A 26,444-nucleotide genomic window follows, 5' to 3' on the forward strand; every position below is an offset into this window, starting at 1 on the left:
TATTAATCTGAATCAGAGGCCAGTTTTACCAACAGAAAAATAGCAGCCCGGCGCAATTTTTCTGTCAAAAACCCGCCGACGAGTTTCACCAACCAGGCGAAAAAATATCCGCCGGCGTGAAAAAATATCAGCCAGAAAAATAGCCAACGAGTTTCACCAACGGCAAATGCGGCATTAATGGAGTGTTTATCTGCGCCATTATATGTAGAAAAACAGCCCAAAAAAATAGACAGGCGACCCCGTCTATTTTTTTGATGTCGTGTTGGAATAATTGGCCTCATTTGTTACTAATTATCGTGATTTGCGCTTCTCAGTTGATATAATAATTTAGTATCATTCATGGCCAATTTGTAAAGCATCTGGGCTTCAAGATTAGAAGAGGAATACTGATGATATTGCGTAAAGAAAGAGCCTTTGTCACCAGGCAGGACCAAAAGGAACCAACAAGACGGGTGTTTGGTGTTGTGGTGTTAGTTTTTTCGTTTTATATTATCTTTTTGCTACCAGCACCCAACAGCAAGATGATAGCGCATTAACTAGTGGTCAGCTTACAAGTTCATTGCTCGCACGGAAGTGGAAAATAATGATGGAAGGTCATTTTCGAAAATCGAAGGTGCTTGAAGAAATGCTGGAAGGAGAGGCAGAGAGGGTAGGCTCATTGGACTCAAGATTTTAAATGAATATGTCACTGTTTTCACATATTCATCTACATTTGACATTGCAAGGTGCCAGCTACTGATACCACTACTACTTTTTGGTGGAACTTACTCGAGCTGTGCGGCATGGTGCATTGACATTGCTAAGACCAAAATGGCAAGAGTGTCAAGACATAATAATTCAAGATAGTAATTCAAGATAATTCAACTCAAGATAGAATAAATTTAAAAAAGAAATTGAATAGCATGAAAGAAATGTATAAAGGCTTGTTTTTCAAGCAAAACGTGCAAAGTTTGCATGGTTGCGAACCCGAACAAACTTGCTGAATGCTGTCATAAGATTGTGCCACTGAACTCAGCAAGTCATGCTGCCAATATTGAAGGAAAAGAAAATAATAGTTATGTTGTAAAATGTAAATGAATCCATAACTCATGTGTGTGCAGTGTGCACTGTGCTGATATTGAATGCATGTGTATCTTGCATGCATGAGTCATGCAGGGATCATGTTAAAACTGGCTGTAAGTATTGTGAGTTAGTTTTGCTAAATTGTGGAGGCACCAGGCAAATTGAGGTCGAAATGTTATTTGTTCACCTCAGCGCTGAAATTTCTGCACACAGAGTTTTCAGATCATGCGCCGAAATGTTCATGCAGCCCGTCCGTTACGCTGGTCATGTTGACAGTGACAAGGATTTTTTCCCAGTCTCATGTTGAAATACAATAATAATTCACTTAGCTTGATTTTAGCTTATGTTTTTCATGCCAGTTCCTGGAATAAGGCAGCCAATATTTTCTGTCATGTGAGAAATAAAATGACAATATGCACAATTGCGGGCTGTGGCATGTTGTGATGTTTTTCCTTGTTTATTGCTGAGGTTTTTCCAGTCTCTGCTGCAAAAACGGTGGTGAATCCACCGTCGTCCGACGGTTTCGATGACGCCAATCATCGGCGAGTGTTGCTGTGATGGCCGACCTGACTGAGCGCACAGCGGCAGCCGCCGTCGCCAATAACGACAGTGAGGACGCCTCCGAGTCGGACGGAGACGCCGCCGCGGACGACTTCACCGTGCTGGACGAGGTGGAGCGCTCGAGCCGACAGGCCGTGCACCGCGTGCGCTGCCCGACTGGCTGGCGCACCCGCAGCCGATTGGCGACCGGCGGCCGGCGCCGGCCAATCTGCCGGCGCTCTGCCCCGAGCTGCGCGCCCGGCTGGCCGCCGAGGGCATCGAACAGGTGTTCCTGGTGCAGGTGACGGTGCTGCCCGAGTTGCTGGCGGCCGCAGAGTCGCCGCTGCCACCGGCCGACCTCTGCGTCTCGGCGCCGGCCGGCCGCGGTAAGACGCTGCCGTTCGTGCTGCCGCTGGTGCAGGCGCGGCGCCGCGGTGCGCCGGCCGCCGGGTGCGCGCGCTAGCTGTGCTACCCACACAGGCGCTGCCCGCTCAGGTGCCCGCCGTGTTCCGCCAGTACGACGCCGACACGCCGCTCTGCGTCCGGCTGCTGGGTGGAGACGAAGTGGCACGAGGGGGGGGGGGGGGGGCACCAACTGGTGGCGGTGGGGCCGCGCGGCCCGGTCTCCCTGGCTGATCGTGGTGAGCACTCCTGGCTGGCTGATGGATCACATAACCAGCGCCGAGGGCTTCTCGCTAGCGCACCTGCGCTACCTGGTGATCGACGAAGCCGACCGGGTGATCGAGATGGCCGAGACGGGCTGGCTGAAAGCGGTGGAGCGGGAGGCGGCAGCCACGGCCCACCGCCCTGCATCGCCGGCCGGCTGACGGCCGCCGCCGTCTGCGCGCCTCACCTGCCGCTGCAGAAGCTGCCGTTCTTGGCTACCCTGTCACAGAACCCGGAGGCCGGAGAAGCCGGAGCGAATGTCGCTGTTCCAGCCGCGACTGCTGGTGGCCGGCACGGCCGGCCGCCGTCGCACTGCCCGGTCAGTTCGTCGGCAGGCTCACCACGCCCGCCGAGCTGAGCGAGTCGTTCAACGTGGTGGCGCCGCAGCCGCTGAAGCCGCTGCTGATACACAATTTGCTCCGACAGCCCGACTGGCGGCGCTCGCTCGTGTTGGTCAACTGGAACGAGGCGGTGCACCAGCTGGAGCTACCGCTGTCGGTGCTGGGCGCGCGCGAGGCCGAGTTCCCTGGGGCAGTGCCGGCGGGCCAGCGGCGGCTCGCGCCAGCTGAGATGCTGGTGTGCTCGAGGCTATGGCGCGCGGTATTGACGTGGACGCCGTGGACGCGGTCGTGTCGTACGACATCCCGGCGCTGTTGAAGGCACACTGCGTGCGTCGGACGGCGCGCGTTAGCCGGGCCGGCCAGGCGGTCACGCTAATGTTTGACCGGCAGCGCAGCCATTTCTAGCGGCTGATGGCGCAGGCGGGCAAGGTGGACGGCCGGGTGCGGGAGACGCCGGTGCCGCTGTACGAGCTGCGCCAGTACGAGGCGACCTACGTCAGTGGATTTCCACGCTAGCTTCTAGTTGATCGCTTTTTTCACCTTTTTTACGCTCATCGCTCATGATTTATTTACATTTTAGAAATATTACAATGAATAGGTGTTTACCTTGTCATCAGCCCAGAAAAGTTAAAGTAAGTAAGGCGTTTTTAGTTGCATAATGTATATTTGTTCATGAACACGGATTTAACGTGTCCTAACTCCTAACTCCCAAATACTTCGATACTAGACCCGAGTTTGGCAAACCAGTCGAAAGGCTTAGAACGATCATTTGGTTGGGGCGTAGCCAGACGGCTCGACTGGGCGTGGAAGCCGGCGAAAAGGTGGTCACCACGCGATCATCATGTAAAGCGGTCTCCGTCGGACGATTGTGTCCGTGCGCAACGAATGATCTCGGCACACGTGGACGAGTTCGGCAGGACTCTCCACTGAGCGGTACTGGGCGCAGTCGAACGACGGTCGACGAAGCTAGCGCAGGTATTGTTACGAGCCGGACCAGTGTAGCGGGGCCGGAGCTTATATTGTTTGCTGTGTGGCGTTCCTTCGTCCTGACCGGGCCCGGCAAACGGGGCCTGCATATCGGCTGAAACCACCTAGCCGGGCAGCATGACCTCCACCTCGCCGAAGTGGGGCGAACGACCGCCCTCAGCCCTGCAATGACCGCGGTGCAGTTAATCTGGGTAGGTATCTTCCTGAGGTATGACACTCGCCTTGGCACAAGGCTTTACCCATATAGGCTTTGGCGAATCCTTAGCCCTCTTGGTCCTAGAAGTAGGTGTAATGCAGTGCGCGCGAAGCCGCCTCGCAGCACCGCAGTTCACTCGCTCGGCAGCGGAACTGTCCGTCCAGCTTCAGGTGGCGCCTCTGGGAACAATGTTTGCCGCTTCTTCCCCACTCTTTTGACATCTAGGAAAGAGGTGCGACTCCCGCGTCGGGAGCGGGTCCCATCTATTATAGTCCCCACCTCATAAAAGGTGGGAGTGGGGGTCCGTACATTGCGTGCACGTTCGACACGATTATTTTCTACAAGGTGCAACTAAAAGCAGACAAAAAGGTTAATTGCAAGTTGAAGGTATTGTAAAAATGAAAAATAATAGGCTGACAGGAAAAAAAGATCCACTAAAACGCAAGCTTCATATCGTGACCGTCATAAATGACGTAGGTTTACAATTTGGTGGTCTTGTATTGGCAAGTTTATTATGGTCTATTTTGTGGTTACAACCCTTGAAAATATAGGTTATGTTTTCCAATAATAATATTTCTCAATCTTTGTTGTATTTGCATGAAAAAACACGCTTAACTTTAATTGACACATGTTTTAAATAATTTATCAATCTCCTTGACCATTATCGATATTAAAATATCAGCTGACTGCCGGCGACAAATATTTCCGGCCGATGTTGGCTGGAATTTTTTTGTTGGTGAAACTCGTGGCTGTGTGGCGGCTATTTTTTCGGCTGGATATTTTATTTCGGCGGCCGGCTGGTATTTTTTGGTAAAACTGGCCTCAGAATCGAAAAGTTGTGGCCGGGTCAAGAGATCGAGCTTGAAATGGATCAAAGTGGTAAGTGCATACACACCTGTCATTATTGTCTTCATTTTCACATAAAGCCCGGTCTCCACTACGCGATTTTCCATGCGATTTTGGGATAGTGCGAGAATGCTATGCCCGCCTTGGCAATGCCAGAAAATGATCATCTTGTGCAAACGGACACGCTGAGCCACACTGCAGGAATGGTATAATTGCATGAAATGTCGTTCAATACTGCTCATGCTGATTATCGCAAAACAATTCAGAATTCTGAACTTATTTGTGATAATGCGATATCGCAATACCAAAAAATCGCATTGAAAAATTGTGCATTGGAGCCTGGGCATAAATGTTGGCTCAGGCATGGTTCAACTCAACTGTCATCTTGGCATAAAGCACAGAGAAATAAAAATATGATGAGCTATTTTTCTGCTAACGCATGAAAGTGAAGAACAGGATCTACTAGCTGATTTCAAAATGTCAAGTTTGGAAATCCTGCCTCTTATTTTGCAATGGTACATTAGCATACAAGTTAACAAATGCATTTTGGGCTTGAAGCTACAACCTAGTGGCTAGTCAGTTGTCAGGCTAATCTCATTTCCATTTTGACATGCACCCACCCTCTACAGGTGGAGATGCAACTCCATTGGCTGGTGTCAAGCATGTCATCCTTGTCATGTCAGGCAAGGGAGGAGTTGGGAAGTCCACAGTGGCCACACAGCTCGCGTTGGGTAAGCAGCATGGCTCTGCAGAAGCTGAACAGTGAAAGGGTGTGCTACTTGAGCTGGCTCATGCTGAGATACAAATTTAAGCCCCTGGGCTCTGGGTTATCCCATGCTTGATCATTTGTATATGGTCATTGGGCATGTGATGGTTGGTTTTAAGAGCTGCATCAGCACATAGCTCACATAGACTTGTAATCTCTCCCTTCACTTTTCCACACAGGTATTCGTGCTGCCGGTCACCGAGTTGGTATCCTGGATATAGACCTCTGTGGGCCCAGCATTCCTAGGATGCTCGGTCTAGAGGGGAAGGACGTCCACCAGTGTCCACAGGGGTGAGCGACTAAGACCTGCTTCTATGGGGTTGTTATTTGTGTAATTGACTTGCAATTGACTTGTAATTTGTGTAATTGAGTCATGAGTGTAAAGTCATATCATGAATGAGTTAACCCGCGCCGGGCCGGTGCTCTGAGATTCCGCGCCGGGCCGCGGGGGGGGGGGTGTTTGAACACCCCCCCCCCTTCTAACTCGGCTCGTGGGCCACGTAGGAACACGCGGTAAGCGGCAATCGAAAGAACGTCAAAAATAAGGACGAAAACACTTCGGTCATTTTTTTGGGTCAGGTCAAAGGTCAGGTCACCAGAGGTCACCAAAGGTAAAATGTTGACTATTTCAACATTTTGGAAACTGCCAACGGCTATCTCGGGAACCGATAGAGCTACAGCGCCGCAAAAAAGCGCATTCGATAGCCCTTTTACAGACCTTTCTGAGTAATGTTCTCAGATTTGACCTCAGGTCAACGGTTTAGCCTCCAGAGGGCAAAAACTCCAAAAATAGCCGTTTTCACGAAAAACGTTTTTCGGCAATAACTTTTTACTCAAAAGAGCTATGACATTACTTTTTCCAGCATCGTGTTCCTCTCGTCGAGACGCGTCGAAAGAACTATAATTTGACCTTGAAAGGTCAGCTTGAAAATTTGACCTCAGGTCAAGGTCATGACCTGACCGGAATAGGTCGTGTTGCATATCAGTCGATCCGCAACGTCGAGCCGAACACATCTAAGGCGTTTTCAGCGCTCTGATTAGCGCTCTATCACCTAATCAGAAGTTATCATCGAAAAACTGTTAGATTCTGTTCGTGACCTGAGATGACCTCGGGGACATAACGCGGGGTCACAGTTGCCATTTTCTGGTTCAGTGTGTCTATTTTACCTACATCTCTATGTTTGAGAGTGTCTAGAATAGCGTTCGTGCAAAACAGACGCTGTTCAATTTTCTCCCATTGACTTATAATGGAGAGACAGCAAAATTGACCTGAGCTTAGGTCACCGATATCAAAATTCCGAGATATACATTTTATAGATAGTGTTGCTCGAATCAATCGCTGAAAGTTCCAAGGCAATCGTTCAGTCGGTGTAGCTATGACGAGCATTCTTATTTTTTTCTGAGGTGAGGTCACTTGGCGTGACCTGGTGACCTGACTTAAGGTGACCTGGTTCTGAAATTTTCACAACATGTGCGGAAAAGATGCACAAACAGGTGTGCCAAAAACGGCGGCGCTCAGTTTTTGAGATATCTGCGAAAAACTGCAAGGGGGGTGTTCAAACACCCCCCCCCCCGGCCCGGCGCGGGTAACAGCTGGAATGGATGTATATGCTAACAAGTAACAATGGTAGCCCTCTGCAGTTTTTGGTGATTGAGTACTGACGGTCGTCATCCCCCTTCCCCAGCTGGGTGTACTGATGGCCACTGTTACCCCCCCCCCCCTTCCCACAGCTGGGTGCCCGTGTACGCCGACCAGCAGCAGACTCTGGCCGTGATGTCCATCGGCTTCCTGCTGACTGACCGAGACGAGGCGGTCGTTTGGCGAGGACCGAAAAAGACTGGTACGACTCACTCACTCATTCATACCTACCAGTAAAACGCCTTTTGGGCGAAGAACGAGCGAGCGAGATAGTGAGCCCTGCACGTGCGGAAGGGCGATAGGGTACTTCCAACGGGCTTGTGCATAGCACCTTTCTAACCGGTCGCTAGCGGTGTGCCAAATTTGAACGCAATCGGCCCAGCCGTTCCTGAGATATGGAAGCGGCATTCTGCACGTGCGCACGTGCAAACGGGTCCAAAATGACTTTTGCACGGCACCCTACTAACTGGTTCCCAACCGTGTACCAAATTTGAGCGCAATCGGCCCAGCCGTTCTCGAGATCTGGAAACGCCCCCTGCACGTGCGCACGTGCAGTAACACCCTAACCGCAACACATGGGAATGCATTGCCTGGTGGGCGCCTACCTGTATGCCAAGTTTCAGCGAAATCGCCCCAGTAATTACCGAGTTACTGAAATGGGAACAATTTTGGCACCTCTTATTGTTGTATTTTGCACGTGCACTGGGGGTGAGCCACATGCATCGAGAGTATCCTATTTTGGGTAGAAGGGATGCTGCTACCCTACAAAAATTACCGCAAGTCAATCGCCCAAACGGCTGCTGAGATATGAGCCTCTCAAAATCACTACTTTTGCAAAACAGCTTGAACACCCTTGACTTTTCACGTGGCACGTGCGACGATGGTCACTGAGATGTATCAAAAGTAGTCAATTACGGGGTAGAAGGGATGGGGCTACCCAATAAAAAAGACCGCAGGCCAATCGGTCCAGCGGTTGCTGAGATATAAGCCTCTCAAAAGCGTTACAGGCCGGGCCGTGCCGGGCCGGGCCGCTCATACTGAGATTTTTCCGTTATATTGAAAAGACTCACTTCGCTCGCTGCGCTCGCTCGCTCGTAACAACCCAGTTGTAGATATCATTAAATGCTGCAGGAGTATGTGAAGATTCCTCACTAGCTCCATGGGTCTGTCTGACTTCCGCTGTGCATTCTGTGCTGCAGCCATGATCAAGCAGTTTGTGACGGACGTGGCCTGGCAGGACGTCGACTACCTGTTGATCGACACACCGCCGGGCACCTCGGACGAGCACATCGCCATCCTGGAGAGCCTCAGGTCGGTGGTCGTTATCAACCGCCCTCCCCGACTATGGAATTACTGCCCACAGCTCTCCCCATGGTAACTGTGTGATTCCCCTGTCCACAGTTCTGCCTACTGTGACCGTGTTACCCACAGCCCTCCCGCTCTGACCGAACCTCCCCCACCCCCAGGCAGCTGCGCTGTGACGGCGCTGTGCTGGTCACCACTCCTCAGAACCTGGCCGTGGGTGACGTCCGCCGCCAGGTCACCTTCTGTCGCCGCACCGGCCTCAAGGTGCTCGGTATCGTGGAGAACATGAGTGGCTTCGTCTGCCCCAACTGCTCGGTAAGTGTCGGAGGCTGACTGCCGGCGGCGGTAGCTGCCTGAACATATATATGTGTTCACGTTATCGCTTTTCACAACAGTGAAACTGTTAATTTATCTTACAAGTTATGGATTTAGTGATGTGACCCTCCCTTTCCGTGTGTTTATAAAGTAGGCTTGTCCACGGTGTCAACTGCCGCAATGGAACTGCTGTCGATATCCTTTACATTCCACCGTCCAGTTCTACACGACCACTCATCACTTAACATCGAGACTTGTAGAGGGCGGGGAGTGGAGGTCTGCTGTCTTTTTTGAACTCGATAAATTAAAGTAATGCAGAACGGGTCGGGCAAGTGTCTAAGGTGCTCTGGCGCTACTAGTCCGGTAAGTAGAGTGACTGACCGGTAGGTGGCGGGAAGCGATCGGGTGTTCGGTAGGTGAAGGCGAAGTGAGCACGAAGTAGGTAGGTGGCGGCAGCTGCTCTAGCAGCAACTGGCGGATGGTTTCGGAAGCCGTCCGCTAGGCGGCGCGGTGGGACCTGCTCTGGGTAAAACTGCTCTGCTTTCGGAGATGTCGGCTGATGCAATTTATGTTGCGACTTATGTTAACCCGCGCTCCACTGGGGTGTGCGTATAACACGCCCCTACTGGGGGGGGGGGAGGGGGCTATTCATAGCCCCCCCCCCTAACTCCGAAACTACTGGGCCGATCGTCAAAATTCAACGGCGTCTGATAGCCCCGGAAAAAACTGTCTAGCGAAACCTAATTTCATTGACCTCAAGGTCACCGATGACGTCACAGGTCAGGTCAAAGTAAAAATTATTAGCATTTTGGCTTGATCACCTTTTGGGCTATGGCCGCCGTCTTACAAGTCAGATCAGGTTGATTTTTCGTTTACACACTCGTGAACAGATGCTTTAGATACCATGAGGGTACTAAACTTGTACTTTGATTTTCAGGTCAGGGTCAGGTCATCACAGGTCACGGAAATATTTTATCATGCGTCGGTCACGTGACACATGTTTTATGGTCCATTTAGGCCATAGATTTCGAATTTGATGCCGTCTGAGTCATTCGAGTTCATTTTGAGTCGAATTTAGCTTAGTTCAGGTCACTTTCAGGTCAAAAAAGTCAAATTTTGAAGTTAAAACTTTTCAACAACAAAGGTGTCTATTGGATGCAGTTTTAGCTCAGAAATACGATGGTGCTATTTATATTGGTGTACGATTTCAAATACGCACTGAAAAATTGATTTGAAAAATTAATAATTGTGATTTTTTTTGCAATAATGCGTATAACTTGGCCATTTTTGAAGATATTTAGCTAAAACTTGCTAGAGCAAGTCATAAGCATGCGTTCTATGACATATATTGCGTTTTTTCGAAGTCAAAAACTTTTTTGAAAAAAATTAAAAATATAAATTTTGAATTTTATTTTATAAAATTTTCGAAATTTTCGAAATTTTGAAAATCCGAGATTGCAGTTTGATAGCGCAGTCTATTCTGAGTCCTTTCATGCAAAGAAATTGAATCTAGCTTAAAAATTGAGCTCTTGGGAGCGATTGCCGTGGTTCAATGTTTTGCGTCGAAATCGGCCGAACATGACGTCACTCTGACGTCATTTTTGGCCGACCTATGGTAGCTACGAAGTTCATATTTTGACACAAGGTGTCAAATTGATGCAGCCTAAGGTACTGAAAGTTTGGCGTCGATACACGTCAAGCGGTTTGGAAGTTATTGCAGAAAAACGGAAGGGGGGCTATGAATAGCCCCCCCCCCCTCCGTGGGGCGCGGCTTAATGTTAAGTTACTTCCCTTACTGATAATTGTACTTTTGGTTGTATTTGTAACATTTCTTCAAATGCATATCTTGTGTGTATTTGATGTAAATGGTTGATGCCGCCAACAGTTCGATGTAATATCCCTGTTCGCTGCGCGCAGTGCCCATTTTTTTTTTTTTAATATATATATGACTGAGGGAGGCTGCGCCATCAATCATCGGGTGTGTCCTATCTGTATCAGCCAATAACCCTGTTTGTCCCAGCGGGGAGCGGGCCATCCCTCGAGCAGAGGCACCATCTTTCTTTCACCGTCCATTGGCCCAGCTCGCCTGGGTAATCAGACGACCGGGATATGGTGACGATAAGCGCGGCAAACAAAACAAAAAACACACGGCGATCCGTGAACATCGTCTATATTGTAGCAAGGCGATACAGCAGCTGTATTTCAGGTCAGGTTTCGTCATCAGTCCTTTCCTATTCCAGGATACCGCTTGTCATTGCAGCAAGAAAAATTTTCTTCAGCCGTGTACCTATCCATTATGCTGTTTATAATGGATTATATCCATTATGTTGTTTACAGGTTTACAGTCATTTATGTGGTAGTGCATACTGCGCATCAGACAACAATTTACGCTCGAACCAAATAATATTACAAACAAGTGACTACTCAGATTGCATTGCTTGCTGCGACGTCGTTCAATATTAGATGTGCGATGCTCGCTCTGTCGAGACGTACGCGACACGGGCCTGGCACGCGGAACACGTGACGTGGTAGGGTAAAAAATGGTTTAATGCAATATCGTGTCTTCGGAATTGCTTGTTAAAGGTGAATCGCCAGTACTCATACTGGATGCGAATATACGCTCACCAGTTAGCAGGTAGTCATTTCCCCGAGCATTTGCAATTACGCGTCCTATATGTTGTTCAGTGAGGTACATCTACATTGTACGAATGCCGGGCAACGGCCTGTCCCTGACCCTGCTTGATGGAACACACCTAGATATTAACACCTAGATATATAACTGCGTAGCATAAACGGAATTGATAATAAGAAAGCAATGAACAGATGTCGCAGGAGAGATGCTGACAACATATTGGCGGTACCTGGAAATTGGATATTTTGTCTCTGGGTAGGTACCGATGACATATGCGAAGTTGTGTGGTAGCGCAGTAGTATACATACATATAACTATTCTGACAATAGCGTAGGAACTGCTAACAAGTGCGATTTAAGCTCTGTGTAAGAGAAATTGACATTAAAAGCGCAGTATTGCACGCTTCACCCGTCCGTCATTTCCATCCTCAGAACATTCAAAGCTTTCTCTTCCACGCCGCAACCATCGCACAGTGGGGATTTTTCCGATCTAGCGCGTCTTAATTCAAGAAATCTTTTTTGGATTTTTGTTTATTTTTTGTGTCAGTTGGGCTACGAAATGTCTGAATTTTTCATATATGGCATTTTTTATCTGTAAGTCCACAGCGAGACTAGGAAAAATGCGCCCAAAGTTCACACTCATGCGTTATTACTCAATGCGCTCAGTAAGGCCCGAAAGTATAGCTCGATTTCATTGTCCTGTCCTGTTGGGTTTTATTCTTGCGAGGTCTTAAAGTTACATATATTCTGAAAGGCACCTTTATTAGGAATGGAATGGCAAACAGAAACTATGCCACTACCTTATTAAGGTCACAAAAATGCCATTTACACAAAACCCTGACAGACACCATATTGAAGGAATTGTATTCTAAATAAATGTAGGAAATCAACAATGTTCTCCACACTTTTCCACTCCGAAACAAATCCTATCGAATTCGCCACTTTCTCCTGCACAAGACAACGCCTAGTTTGGCTGCCGGAACTTGCCTGAACACTGAATATTCACATTGGAGTATCTTAACCCGCGCCCCACTGGGGGGGGGGGCTATTTATAGCCCCCCCCCCCTCCCGTTTTTCTGCAATAACTTCCAAACCGCTTGACGTATCGACGCCAAACTTTCAGTACCTTTGGCTGCATCAATTTGACACCTTGTGTCAAAATTTAAACTTCGTACCTACCATAGGTTGGCCGGAAATGACGTCAGAGTGACGTCATGTTCGGCCGATTTCGACGCAAAACATTGAACCACGGCAATCGCTTCCAAGAGCTCAGTTTTTAAGCTAGATCCAATTTCTTTGCATGAGAGGACTCAGAATAGACTGCGCTATCAAACTGCTATCTCGGATTTTCGAAATTTTGAAAATTTCGAAAATTTTATATAATAAAATTCAAAATTTATATTTTTACATTTTTTTTTCAAAAACCTTTCGGCTTTTCGAAAAAAACCGGAATATATGTGATAGAACGCATTATTATGACTAACTCTAGCAAGTTTTAGCTAAATATCTTCAAAACTGGCCAAGTTATACGCATTATTGCAAAAAATTAACAATTATTAATTTTTCAAATCAATTTTTCAGCACGAATTTGACATCGTACGCCAATATAAATAGCACCATCGTGTTCCTGAGCTCAAACTGCATCCAATAGACACCTTTTTTGTTGAAAAAATTTTAACTTCAAAATTTGACCTTTTTTGACCTGAAAGTGACCTGACCTAAGCGAAATTTGACTCAAAATGACCTCGAATGACACAGACGACATCAAATTCGAAATGTTTGTCCTAAATGGACCATAAAACATGTGTCACGTGACCGACGCATGATATAATATTTTCGTGACCTGTGATGACCTGACCTTGACCTGAAAATCAAAGTACAAGTTTGGTACCCTCAGAGTATCTAGAGCATCTGTTCACGAGTGTGTGAACCAAAAATGAGCCTGCTCTGACTTGTAAGACGGCGGCCAGAGCCCAAAACGTGAAGAAGCCAAAATGCTAATAATTTTTACTTTGACCTGACCTGTGACGTCATCAGTGACCTCGACGTCAATGAAATTAGGTTTCGCTCGACAGTTTTTCCGGGACTATCAGACGCCGTTTGAATTTTGACGATCGGCCCAGTAGTTTCGGAGTTAGCAGGGGGGGGGCTATGAATAGCCCCCCCCCCCCAGTAGGGCGTGTTATACGCAGACCCCAGTGGGGCGCGGGTTAATACCCCACTCTAGGAGCGCTAGGGCAAACAGCACGATATAGGTATGTCTCGGTGATAGGCGAATAATCTTGCTTCGTGATTTATATGATGCATATTTTCTGAGACACATTCATTAGGAATAGGATAACAAGCGTAAATTATACATACATACCGTAACCTTATTAACCCTCGCACTTGTGCGGAGGGGGAGGGGGAAGGGGTCGGATAAAACCCCATAGTTTTCCGCAAATTACTCGCGCAAAAAGCGGCCGATCGCGACGAAACTTTCAGTGCCCTCGAGATCATCAATTTTACATCTAACCTAAAAATTTCATGACTCTGACCCAACTGACCTTTGACCTGTAGCATATTTCTCGAGACCATGTTTGGCCGGAATCGCGATTCGGCGTAAGCCAGCTCACATTATCTGCGGTTTCCAGTCTCTTTGTGGTTTTAAACGTTCAAATATGTGAAATGATGTTGGTGCCATGCATTATGGTGAGTGTCAAGGTCACGTGAAGGTCAAGTCAAGACCATTGACCTTTGATAACCTTGGTTCACTTTTTCTAGTTTTACTTGTTTCTAGGGTAGGTTTTGGTGCTGATTTCGAATTTAGCAACTATTTGAATATTTACGAAGTAGTTTTGGTGCCTTCGTACTATGTTACGAAGCTGTCAGTAGTAGGTGACACCTACTATGGATGGCCGGCAGGACGCCTACTGGTTGATCTGACCTGACCTGACCTGACCTGGCCTTAATGCATAAAGACATCGTCTGTGATCAAAACTAACATGAAATTCGTGATCAGCACCCCAAAATACCCCGTAACACCCTAACTTTACGAAGTTTCAAGAGGTCTCGATTTCCCTTGGAAAGTCAACTAATGAACTTGGACTTTGAAATTGGATATATTCGGCCTCATCTCGTCATAGGCAGCACGCTTGATTTTTCCGCGAAGCTCTAGCTTGATCAGGGGCCAAACGGCTGAGCCGTGGGTCCAATTGAACCCCCTATACTATCATACTATGTTGAGTATGCACATTTTAGGGTAACATGCTCACCAGAACACACCAGCCAACATCTGTGCACAATCTGGCTACAATACTACCTATGGTTTGCCCTCTACGAATAAAGACGTGCTAGATCGGAAAAATCCCCACTGTGCATCGGTCCGGGCTGAAGCAACTTAACCCTCGCCCTGGCAGGGGGGGGGGGGTCGATGCGACCCCCCTAAGGTTTTTCGAAGATAGCGTAAAAAAGGCGGAGCGCAGCGCCGCCAAATTTGGCACAGCCTATGGGGCAACCTTTTTACATATGACCTGAAAATTTTAGGTCCGGGTGACCTTAGGTCAGGTCACCAGGTCAGAAAAACCGGTACAAGGTCATGGTCAAATTTCAATTTTCTTTTTGCACCTGTCCAACTCACAGTTTTGGACTGATTTCCTTCAGACTTTCAGGATGTGCTAAGTTCACCGAGTTGTATAACATATACTTCGGTTTTTTAAGCCCACTGACCTGAGGTCAGTTAGAGGTCATTGCGTTGTAATGTTAAGCCTATGGGAAAATACTAAATTCGGAAAATACTGGAGATATCCTCTTCGTTCTATCACTTCTGTGCTTTGAATTCCACAGTACTTAACAGGAGGTCACTTGGTGCTTCTTTGTTTGGTGTACTTATCCATGGGTCAGGTCAAATGAGGTCAACTGAGGTCAAATGACGTTTTTGCCAATAACTTGGCACATAATGACGCTAGAGCTTAAAAAATGGTGTCATTGTGTTCCTGGTGATCAGCCGAATCGAATGATATGCGATGCAATCATTATATCGAATCGAATATATGATGCAATTTGGTTAACTTGAACTTAATTAATTATTTAATTAAAGTTTACTTAAAAATTAAGAAAAACTTTAAGTACACTTAAGCAAGCTAAAAAGTATATCATCCGACGCGCCTTGACGTGCTGAGTTCACAGGTGTTTTTTTTTTCTCTATCTTAACCCTATTCCTGGCGGGGGGCCTCAGGAGCCCCCCCCCTGAGGTTTTTTGGTTATTTCTCCCAAACGCGTTGAGCTAGGAAGCTCAAATTTTCTGACTTTTCCTAAAAGGCTTCTACGCAACATGTCTGAAAATTTTGAGTTGATCTGACCTCAGGTCAGGTCACCAGAGGCGGTTTGGTGACCCTACCTCAGAAAAGTTTGCAATCACGCCAGAGCTAGAGTTTTTGACCGATCAATTTCTTCTCTTCAGGCTTTAGTTAAGGTACCAGTATGTGCAATTTGTATATCTCGGAATTTTGATATCGGTGACCTAAGGTCAGGTCAGTTTCGCGACCTCCCCATTATAAGTCAATGGGGGAAAAATCAACTCCCTGTTTTTACCACTAAAACGGGTCGGAATGGCCCCATATACCATACATGACTTCATATACGATCAACCTTCACTATCTTGAGGTCTGTTTTGCTGTTGGGCAGCTGTGAGGTCATGTGACGTCATCAAAGGTCACCAAAGGTTTTTGGCCAATAACTCCGTACAGGAACAAGATACAGACGCGGGGATGGTCTCATTGTGTTCAGCTCGTCAAGACGCATCGAATGATATACATGATGACCTCGAGGTCACGTGACCTGAGGTCAACCTTTGACCTTGACCTTGCGAGGTCAACATATATATCATTCGATGCGGATTGACGAGAGGATCACGATGATGCCCTTAGTTTGTTCCTATCTTGACTAATTCGAAAGTTATTCGAGAAAAACTCTCTCCATATCTAGCGCCGCCATTTTGACTTTTTCGACCCCTGTGACGTCATCTTTGACCTCACCTGAAAATGACCTTAGTAAAAATTGTAGATCTTGACCGTGCGTATCCGATGCCGTTTACCGTTTGTCGCTATCTTGCTTCGTTCTCGAGATCTCAGGGGGGGGGGCCGAATCGGCCCCCCCCCCCCCCCCGCCAGTTTCTTGTCCCGGCGGAGCCCGCCAGGAATAGGGTTAATTAGATCAAAAGTTATAAGCGAAAAACTTTTGACCTGTTTTTAGCGAAATTTTTACATTTATACCCCCAAAAAAAACCCTAAATATTGACCTAGAGCAACCAAATTTGCACAGGGGCGAGAACTCCAGGGGGACCCACCTACCTACCAAATTTGGTGTTTCTAGGTGCCATAGGAGCCAATCGCGAGGGGGGGGTCGCATCGACCCCCCCCCCCCCCTGCCAGGCCGTGTTATGAGAAATGCCCTGCCAGGGCGAGGGTTAAGCTCATGCGGGCTGCTCCCTTGGAGCGGCTCTGCTGCTCCCAGGGGAGCACACCCGTAGCCGGGTGCAGTAAGTACTTGGGGGGGGGGGGGGGCTGGTCGGCCTGTCCTTTGGGACGGGCTCAGCCCCGGTGACTCACTTGGGTGCCTGCCTAGACCAATATCTCCCCCTAATTCCTATCATCCTTCCGGCTCTGAAATGGTATTGTCGGACCGAAAGGGCCTAACCGAGCAAAACAAACAAACAAATATTGCATGCTTTCATTTTTAAAACAATTAGGTTATTTATGAACAAATAAGTTATGACGCCACGCCGTCTTACCCACTGCAGTTATTTCAAGCGCGAGTGTCTTGGGAAAGGTCCAGGGGTGACCTTTACACACTGTTCAGGCGACCGGTTCGCTCAGTACCAGAAGTCGACAACTTTTGTGGGAGAATGGGAGGACAGGACAATATCACACCAAGTGTCCTCAAACGGAAAATGCTGGTAGCGAGACTGCCTGGTGTACGCCCGGGCGATGTCTGTTCATACCGCCTGGTGTCACTAGGCTCATTTCGCCCGGTATCGTTAGACCTTGATTGGTCTACGGCTGGGCGATGTCGGTGCGTTCTCGCCTACTATGCATTTCAGACCCCATGAGACCCTGTTTTTCGGTGATAATTTCTTCAATTTTTGTCAAATTAACTTGGAATTTTGGCAGACGATGTTTCAGCTCAAGCGCCAATTTTTGTCAATATGGTCTCTTAACAAAATATCAAAATTTAGAGCACTTGTCGTTGGCTCGTAATGTTAATCAGTTTTTGCACCCGGATAGAGGCTCGCATCGCTACTGCACCGGATTGGATAGGAGCGCTGGCCAATCACGTTACGCCGTGCTCAACTTGACTCCGCCCACTGGCCGTGACCGCGATGGGTCTATGCCGCTTCAGTCGGTGTCAGCACCGCGGAGAGGTCGGAGCGGGACCACATTGGGGAAGCGGGGGGAACACCGCCACTGTGGGGACACACCGCCACCCCATCTGGCGGCGAAAGTATGAACTATAAAGTGTGAAAATCCGTTATTTCCTATTAACCGCACGAAGGTAAGCGTCTTCTGATTTGTGTTCCGGTGTTTCAGTGTAATCGAAGCTCAATGTGGGCATTTAAAGAAAAATGCACATTCTCTTATAAAAATCGATGAGTTGGGAGCACTTTTGAATGTCTTTAAGTAGAGACTCATTTTGATTTACTTGATTACCTACGTCGAAAAATAACTGATCGGCTTTGTCCAGTAAGATAGGTTTGCTTGAACCGTGTAGTACATTCTTGCCGCTGGCGATTTTTGCTTGTGATCACTTATTGGGGAACACCGCCACCCCGTGGCGGTGTTCCCCCAATTGAGGTTGCGGTGTTTCCTGTTCGCAGCGTGATAAGTGATGAAACTCTAAAGACATGCTTTATTTATGTTCGTAGATGTTCCTAAGTCGGGAAAAAGCAGCTTATTTGATTTTTTTTTACTTTATATTTTTCATGCATCCCGACCAAGCACTTGCCAGCTGTATAAAACTGGCAAACAGCTGATGAACCTATACCTATTTATGTGTCCTTTACCGATTATTTGCGAAAATTACCACTTACCGACAGGAAACTCATCGCACGCGATCTCTGAACAATGAAAAGCTTCGTAGGGATGGGTTGGGTTAACATCAACACCGGTGGCGGGGTTACCCACACAATTTGTAGGTGGCAAATATGCAAGGTATTTTTAAAAGTCGTGATACATGAAAACCTTTTAGGAGCATGCAAAATTAGTACCTAAAACACGTGAGAAATGTTTAAATATTGTAACCAAGACAATAACTACCAAGAGACTACACACATATTCTCTCATTTTGGCGAAAAGCTTAGGGGGGCGGTGTTACCCCCGCTTCCCCTACTGGAGACAAGTGAAGCTGGCAATGTTGCTGCGGGACGAAAGCCAAAAAATTATCCGTTCGAGGGCATTTGATGTCCTCTTTTCCTTCTTTTGGTATTTAAACGTCGAACCAGCTCAGAATATTCAGAATGATCAGAATCAAGGTAGGATCTATTGGAACGGAACCGGCCGTAGAAGGAAAGATAGATGAACTCTTGGACTCTGAACACTTATTTAAGCCGGAGTTGCACCTATCTAATCGTCAGGCTGGGTCAGGTCACTACCCGATTATCTATAAGATCATGCGTAAGCCTCTGCATGACCCAAAAATATTAATATATTTGGCAGCGTCAATAAATGTTTCTGAGGAAGGCGCAGAAAGCAACAAAGTAGGATGAAGAGTCTCGGGCACGGCCGATTGCCTGGGGCATCGCTCCAGCGAGACGACCGTATTCGTGATTCGTGAAGCGTTGCGGGGCGCCGGGTTGGGCAGAAGCGTAATGTGTCGTATGGTAGAATGTCATGTGTGTGTTACATTGTTAAGACGTGCACAGAAAGAAATAGGAATGCCGGCAGGTGGACGTTGTGCACTACACGAGAACGATCAGCAAGAAACACGTATCTTTTTGTAAAACTTATGTAACAGTAGGCATGTTCTCAATGCTGAAGAATTATCTCTAGGTTTTTACTTTTCATGTTTGCACTTCAACACACAAGATCTGGGGGTCCGGCACGAACACGTGAGGAGGTCGCCGGAAGCTAGTCCGGCGACCTCCTCAACCTAAGTCAATGATAACATGGATTAGTCCTGAAGGTGCTCAATGCTTATGCTGCACCGGGATGATATAAATCAATCACGCCGGCACAGTGGCTGATCCAGGGGGGGGGGGGGGCTAAATGGGCATTTGCCCCCCCAACGGCATAATTTTAACATTACGCCTATGGACGATGCATGGAAAGAATCGATAAATTGTTATGGTTTGCCCCCCCCCCCAAAAAAAAAACTCTGAGCTGGATCCGCCTCTGCGCCGGCATAGGTACATTCCTAATCAAATTTCATATATTAAACACATAAACTGCATCCTATTAATGGTGATTCTATTATGCAAATTGGACGTAGTCTGACGCGATGCATAATTTTACGCAAGCATTTGAAATCAACAGCGTCTTTTATGTGCGTTTTTTTCACAAGCCCCGAATCTTGTGTGGAAATATATATTTTTGTGACTGAACAACGTGTACGTACATTTGTGATAATACAAAGTCGAGGGCTTCAGCTAGTGCGTTACTTTGCGCGCTATTTAGCTCGCTCGATGAAGTTACGGCTGCAACGACAACTGCACGGCAGAGCTACGTTCCATGCGAGCCGCCCCCGGTGCGACAGCTACTGCCCCGCCCCGCTCCACGCAGCCGACTGACCGGCCAAGGTCACCGGGAGTCCGCCGGGAGGGCGGAGCTTAATGGTCACGTGTTTGTGACGTCACGCCTACGTACGGATAGCCTCTACTTCACTGGCGGATTTACGGAGCCGATTTTAACATTACGAGGCAACGACAAGTGCTCTAAATTTTGATATTTTGTTAAGAGACCATATTGACAAAAATTGGCGCTTGAGCTGAAACATCGTCTGCCAAATTTCAAGCTAATTGGACAAAAATTGAAGAAATTATCGCCGAAAAACAGGGTCTCATGGGGTCTGAAATGCATAGTAGTGTCGTTAGGCTCACTTCGCCCGACATCGTTAGGTTCAACTCAGCTCTGTGTGTGACAGTCGTATTTTCAGCTCCTTTGAAGACGAGTCGCCCGCTGTGCGTCGCGATTTTCCTACACGGTTCACAGAGCAGACGCCAATGCACACGAGCTGCGAATCACTCCTGGCATCGCCCGTATTGTGATTGCATCATCTTCCTTACAGCATTTCTTGTTAAAGCGACGTAGAACTACGGATAGTGGAGCACAGGCTCCGATGACGTTCGCCGTCATTTTCCACGTGGCCGGCTCTCTCAATGAGTAGGCATTGTGGGGAGAGTGCTGCAAGGAAGGACGTTTCCGCCAAATATCACTTCAGTCGGACAGGTCTCCAAATGTCGCTCTCTCGGTCACTGGAGCCCCGTCAGCGGCCGTGTTGACTGTCCGGCAGCGTCGGCCGGAAAGTGCGCCGCGCCGCGGGCCGGGGGAGACCGTCTGTGCGCCCGGGCCGTGAACGGTTATTGACTGCATAATTTCCCGGTCCGACCTGGAGCGAAGTGGGCTCCGTTTTCCATCGGCAGATACCCCGGGGTTAGACGGACTGGTCGCGACGATCGATGACGCCGCTCTGTGCTTCTACTCGCCTATCTTATTTCATACATGTCCTCTCTCTCTCCCTCTCTCCTCTCTCTCTCTCTCTCTCTCTCTCTCTCTCTCTCTCTCTCTCTCTCTCTCCATCCCTCCCTCCCTCCCACCCTCCCTCCATCTTCTTTTCTCTCTACTCCCTTTCGCTCCCCTCCCCTTCTCTCTCCCTCTCTTTCTCCCTCCCTCTCTCTTTATCCCTCCCTCCCACCCTCCCTCCATCTTCTTTTCTCTCTACTCCCTCTCGCTCTCCTCCCCCCCTCTCTCTCTCTCTTCTCTCCCCCTCTCTCCCTCTCTCCAGCCTGAAATCGGCACGCACATCTAGAGAGGCCCGTCACCGACTCTGAATTTATGCTCACGAAGTTAGCGCGACGAAGTCAATCAGCGAAAGAATAGTCAGCTCAGCTTATCTCACAGCACTGAAATAATCAGCGTGCTACCGTCGGTGGCGCTTGGGTGGCGCCACCAACGTATAATGCGTGAAGCGAATTTACATAATACGTATTTATACGAATTGCTCCGCAATAGGGATTACGTCTTCCGGAGTAGGAATGTATGGATAGGTATAATTTGGTTACTGTTAGCGATGTCGTAGCAGGCGGATGTAACTTGTAAGTGAAGCTTAATAGATGGTGACTGTTTAACTTTTAAGGAGTTCTGTGATTTTTGTTGCTCTGTGACAGTTCCTGAAATGCCAAGAACGGTGCAGTGAAGTAGGCATCACGCATTTTCATAATAGGTATCTTCATTTCCAGCTGGCTTGTTGCGGCTGGTTGACGCGACCGCTTTCCTTTGTGCTTCACCTACCATAGTCTGAGTATCTTCCTGGAACTGGGAAAGTACAAATGTTCGAGATAGATGGACACCAGAAATAAAAACATGGAAATAAAAAACAAAATTAATTCAAATAAAATAAATAAAAAGTGGAAGCTGAATTGACATGTTCTGGGCATTTGTTTTAAGAAAATTGATTAAAGCTAACTATTTCCTAAATTTGTCTAAGCCTGTTGACAAATGTTCCACTTGCGGCCTAGAAGGATGATAATACCGTGAAACTAGCTGGTCGGCACGTAGGTAGGCAAGTGTTATGACGATGTTCTTTGTGAACGATTAATTTCCCCGCCTTTGCTATACAGCCCATTCCATTATCTTCACAGCGTTAGTAGTTAGTACCTACAGCTATCAGCGACCCTGTTATCCGTCCCGTTGATTATTGTTGTTTCCGTTGTTAATGGGCTCTGATGCAGATGCTCTCTCTGTCCATTTTGTCTTAGTTACGGTGGCTGCCGCTTTCCTCGTGAGGCAGACATTAGAATGTTTCTTCTGACGGATGCGGAACGCCGAGGCCTTTGTCCTATATGACACTCAGCATCTCACGAACATGGCCTCGGTATATGATGCTGCAATGGACGTTGGAAAAGGGCTATTGCTTATCGCGGAAGTGGGTAGATAAAACTTAAGCCATAGAAAAGAAAACAAGATAGGAACAAGTATCGCCTTATTGCGGTACAGCGCAGTTGATGTTTTCCCCTAGGCTCAATATTTTTTGAGTGATCATTGACCAGTGATCAAGAAAGAAACGAAATTCTGAGGTTACCAAACAACTCACTCAAGAGATGAGCCCATTGGCGCATTTTGCCAGAAAACTTATCTCTGAGTATCAGTAGCCGACTTTTTCTAATCTGTTTTCTGTGAGTGTAGTGTTCAGCAATTAGTCGCGCATTATACTGCATGCTCACTTCCCAACTGATGCGGAATGATTGCTGTTAATGCATTCGCGCGTGTGTGTCTCCGAATGTCGGTAGATCTATGCAGATAAATGGATTGGGAATTTTCTCCAATCAGCGATATACGCACATGTTGCGCACGTCCGGTGTCGTTAGGCTGTGTTATAACAACAGAGCCAAGGGTCCATCTAGCTCAGATCCCTCCCCTCCCCTCCCCTCCCCTCCCGCCTCCCCTATCCGACGCCAAAGGTCGCGCGCTGTTCTCAGAGAGTGTCAGTGGCCCATGCAGGCCTAAAAGGCCCTCCGGCGCCAGCGGCGCGCGAGGCAGCGCCATTGTGACGGCCGACGGACGACTTTCGCAGGCTGTTTTATATGCATTGCCGGCGGCGGCTAACACCGGCCTGATACGCTGGAATAACCGCCGAGAGTGCGGCCTTCGCCCCGCACTTGGTAGCGGCGATTGATAAAGCAAACTGGGCGGAATGGCAATGTGAGTGCTGGCGGACCGACCACCGGATCAGTGTCGCCGGCTGGGCGCTGTGTCGCCGTGATGTTTAGACTCTCATCGGTGTTGCGGTGGGAAAATAGAGAGATGGTGGTCACAAGGATTATAGGGATCGTCTGTGACTGCTAGCTGAGTCAGCATACATATGTGTGCTATGTGTGAGACATGTATTGGCCACGTTGCACCGTCGGATGTCTAACACGTGTTTAATACTTAATGTAAATATCTTTTCCGATGTAGGCATATGTTCTTTCTTTGTAGTCCAATTAAATCTGTCCCATCCCGAAGTTCCGAGCTATGTAAACCTTGCGTCAACTCGTGTTTCAGACACGTGCATGCAGCCAGTTGCTGAGACCGGGCCGACTTAAATAGCTTCATTGTGAGCAACTGCGGGGCGTTTAAATCGCTTACATATGGATGTGAGCCTCCGGATAGTTGCCTGTCTGGATGGATTTGACAATTTTTTTTAGCCAAGATATTTTACGGTTTCATCACTGCGCCGTTCAAATAAGCCGGTGGCGTATTTTCTCTGCAGCATATTTTGCAGTGTAAGTACACAGTCGTTTGGCCGGATGTGGCTCATATCTCCTTTTTGGTGAGCCCGCAGGCCGTTAGGAGTATCGCGCCGGCTGATAGCGGGGCCATTTTCCGTGAGTGAGTGGTACGGTACGAGCGAGCTGTTGACGCACTCAGAGTGAGTGAGAGTTAGCGCCGAGTGCAGTGGAGGGGGGGGGGGAGGTGTGACTGCGAGTGGCTGTGAGTTTGACAGTGCGTATGGCGGTGGATGGTGCTGAGTCGACGCCAAGTGTGGCGGTGAGCTTGACGATGAGTGTGATGAGACGATGAGTGTTACGATGAGTTTGACAGTGAGTGAGCTTGACGCTTAGCTTGACGGAGTGCGGCAGTGAGTGTGGCAGTGAGTGCGGCAGTGAGTGTGGCGGTGATTGGCGCCAAGCTGACGCGCGCCGAGCGGCGTTGTTTGTCGGTCCGCGAGTGTCGATCGGCTGAGCTGTGACCGGGATCAGCTGCTGGTTCCAGCACCGCGCCACGGTCAACACACGGCGAGTCGGTCCGATGAGCCGGGGAATGCATCCGGGACGTCCCGCCCCGACAGCCAGTGCGGCAGGATCCGACTCTCCCGTCAGCGTGTGTTACATTTCCACTCCTTGATCGTCTTTGACATAGAGTTCTCAAACTCGGGTGTGACTAATATATCTATCGACACCTATACCCATCGGCACATTCTCATCGTGTGACCAAAACTGCGCATCGTGTGTGCGCAAAACGCACACTGCGCATCGTGTGTGCGCGCAAGGTCTCTTTATTAGACGCCCGTGTGCTCGATTTATGTTGTCATCGTAATCTGCCGTTATTTGATGTGCTTTCCTGTGTTCGCCGCCGGTCGGACAGTGAGACCACCCGTTTCCAGTTGTCTCCCGGCGAACTTTATTGGGTGCTATGTCTGTGAAGTTGGCCAATATTGACAGCGCGTGTCCGATGGTCGTTGCTTTGTTTCGACCGGCCGCTTTAGGAGATTCCCAGCCATTCGTTATTGAAACTGAGAGAGTATGTAGAGTTACCGACGCAATTCAGTGGGCTCGTGACGCTTTTGACCTTGGTCGTCTCATTTCTCATCCTTTAATGGTGGATGCAGTCGATTGTTGTTGACCAGTGGGATGTGAAGAGTCATTTGTAGGGCTCGTCTCGGTACCAGTTGGGCACTCATTTAAAGTAACCCTGAATGATGGGTGTCAGTCCAGCATTTGCTAAATTTATTGTTCATGAGATCTTTGCTTAAATCGTTTATATTTAAACGCATAACTGAATGAGATTCGCCTTTATAAGGTTGTCTAAGGTGTGTCGTTTCGGCAGTGCTTTTATTTTCCCTCACGAATAGAAAACTAGTTTCTCGCACGGCTATCTGTAACCACCCTTATGTCCACATGTCATTGACGTGGCGTTCAGCTGCCTTACGCTAGCGGTCCACCCGGGCTTTCCACCGAGTCTGACAGTCTCCTCCCCCTCTCTCGCCAGGAGTGCACCAACATCTTCTCGTCGGGCGGTGGTGAGCAGCTGAGCTCGGTGGCCGGCGTGCCGTTCCTGGGCCGTCTGCCGCTGGAGCCGCGGCTGGCCGCCGCGCTGGACGCCGGAGCGCGCTGACCGAGGCGGCGCCCGCCGCCGGACCCGTGGCAGACGCCGTCTCAGAGATAGTGCGCGGCCTGCTGCAGACGGTGCGGTGACCGAGCGGCCGCTGCCGACGACTGCCGGCCCACCCGAGCGGTGGGTCGGGCCTCCTGGCCTGCTGTCGGGGTGCAGTGGTCCCTTCTGGCTCACCATCAGCTCAGAACTGGGTATTTCAGTGCCGCCACCAGTGATGAAACTGCTCAGCCAGTTGTGGGGATGTCGTATTCCCAACAGTGACGGGTACCCGGCTGCTAGTGTCGCCAACAGTGATTATATTTCCGAGAGGGCCAGTGACCGACTAGCGCTCCTGTGGCCCGTGTGATCATTGTCGGTCAGCACACCGCCCCGTGCTGATTGAGCCGTGAAGGCGCCGGAATGGAGTGGACACAGTCTCGGCACGGTGATAGCAGTTGCCATCGGTGCCGCCGGGCCGTTCAACTCTCGCTGACCTGTCCGTCCGTGGGCCGGGCGGCTTCCCGACCCGTCCATGGTCTACCCGTTGGCCGGGCGGCTGTCCTGTTCTGTCTGAAGTAGTCGTCTGATCCGACTGAGTCCGGTCCGAATGATACCAAACACTGGCGCGAGGGCTACACTAGTGATCATATATTGACGAACGGAATAATATATGAAATAATGCTTTAATTTTATTTTTGTTTGTTGGGGAGATGTATGTATCCCTGACGCACATCTTTTACTCACGACATTATATCTATCCGTTCAGATTTCCTGATAGTCAGCAGCCTTTGAAATATCGGGAAGGCGGTAGCATTTGTGTCGCCGTGACAGAACTACCGATGTCATCTTTTTTTCTAGTTAAATAACGATTGTCTGTCAGTTCTGCGACGAAAGTAATGGAAAACGTCACTTTTGCTTTTACAAAGAAAGGATAGTTAATTATTTTTGCAGGACTCAATAACATCCGTGTTTCGTTTGTTTACAAAGCTGTATTTGATATCCCGTGCAATCAGGGTGGCTTGTTTGCTTGATATTTTAGATGTTTACACCACATTAAAGGGACTATCCCACCTTCTAAAATGTTGTTTAAAACCAGTTAACCCTC

At 48.5% G+C, this 26,444-nt stretch overlaps 1 protein-coding gene across 1 annotated transcript; it reads left to right on the forward strand.

Annotated features, from left to right (window-relative positions):
* Nucleotides 1-4,477: 4,477 nt before the first annotated feature.
* LOC122376024 (cytosolic Fe-S cluster assembly factor NUBP2 homolog) lies at nucleotides 4,478-26,026 on the forward strand. The gene is made up of 7 exons (XM_043355679.1): nucleotides 4,478-4,671; nucleotides 5,268-5,369; nucleotides 5,584-5,695; nucleotides 7,136-7,245; nucleotides 8,243-8,354; nucleotides 8,510-8,663; nucleotides 25,235-26,026. Exons 1-7 carry the CDS (start codon nucleotides 4,659-4,661, stop codon nucleotides 25,358-25,360), a joined length of 729 nt encoding a protein of 242 aa, XP_043211614.1. The 5' UTR covers nucleotides 4,478-4,658; the 3' UTR covers nucleotides 25,361-26,026.
* Nucleotides 26,027-26,444: the final 418 nt, after the last annotated feature.

The sequence above is a fragment of the Amphibalanus amphitrite genome, unplaced genomic scaffold, assembly GCF_019059575.1.
Source record: "Amphibalanus amphitrite isolate SeventyFive unplaced genomic scaffold, NRLGWU_Aamphi_draft 001988F_arrow, whole genome shotgun sequence".
NCBI classification, from domain to species: Eukaryota; Metazoa; Arthropoda; class Thecostraca; order Balanomorpha; family Balanidae; genus Amphibalanus; species Amphibalanus amphitrite.

What these genes read in the sequence shown, in the direction of transcription:
- LOC122376024 (XM_043355679.1), top strand. An exon ending in GCGAGGACCGAAAAAGACTG is followed by an intron (nt 7,246 to 8,242) that starts GTACGACTCACT and finishes TCTGTGCTGCAG; the next exon opens with CCATGATCAAGCAGTTTGTG. An exon ending in GCCATCCTGGAGAGCCTCAG is followed by an intron (nt 8,355 to 8,509) that starts GTCGGTGGTCGT and finishes CCCCACCCCCAG; the next exon opens with GCAGCTGCGCTGTGACGGCG.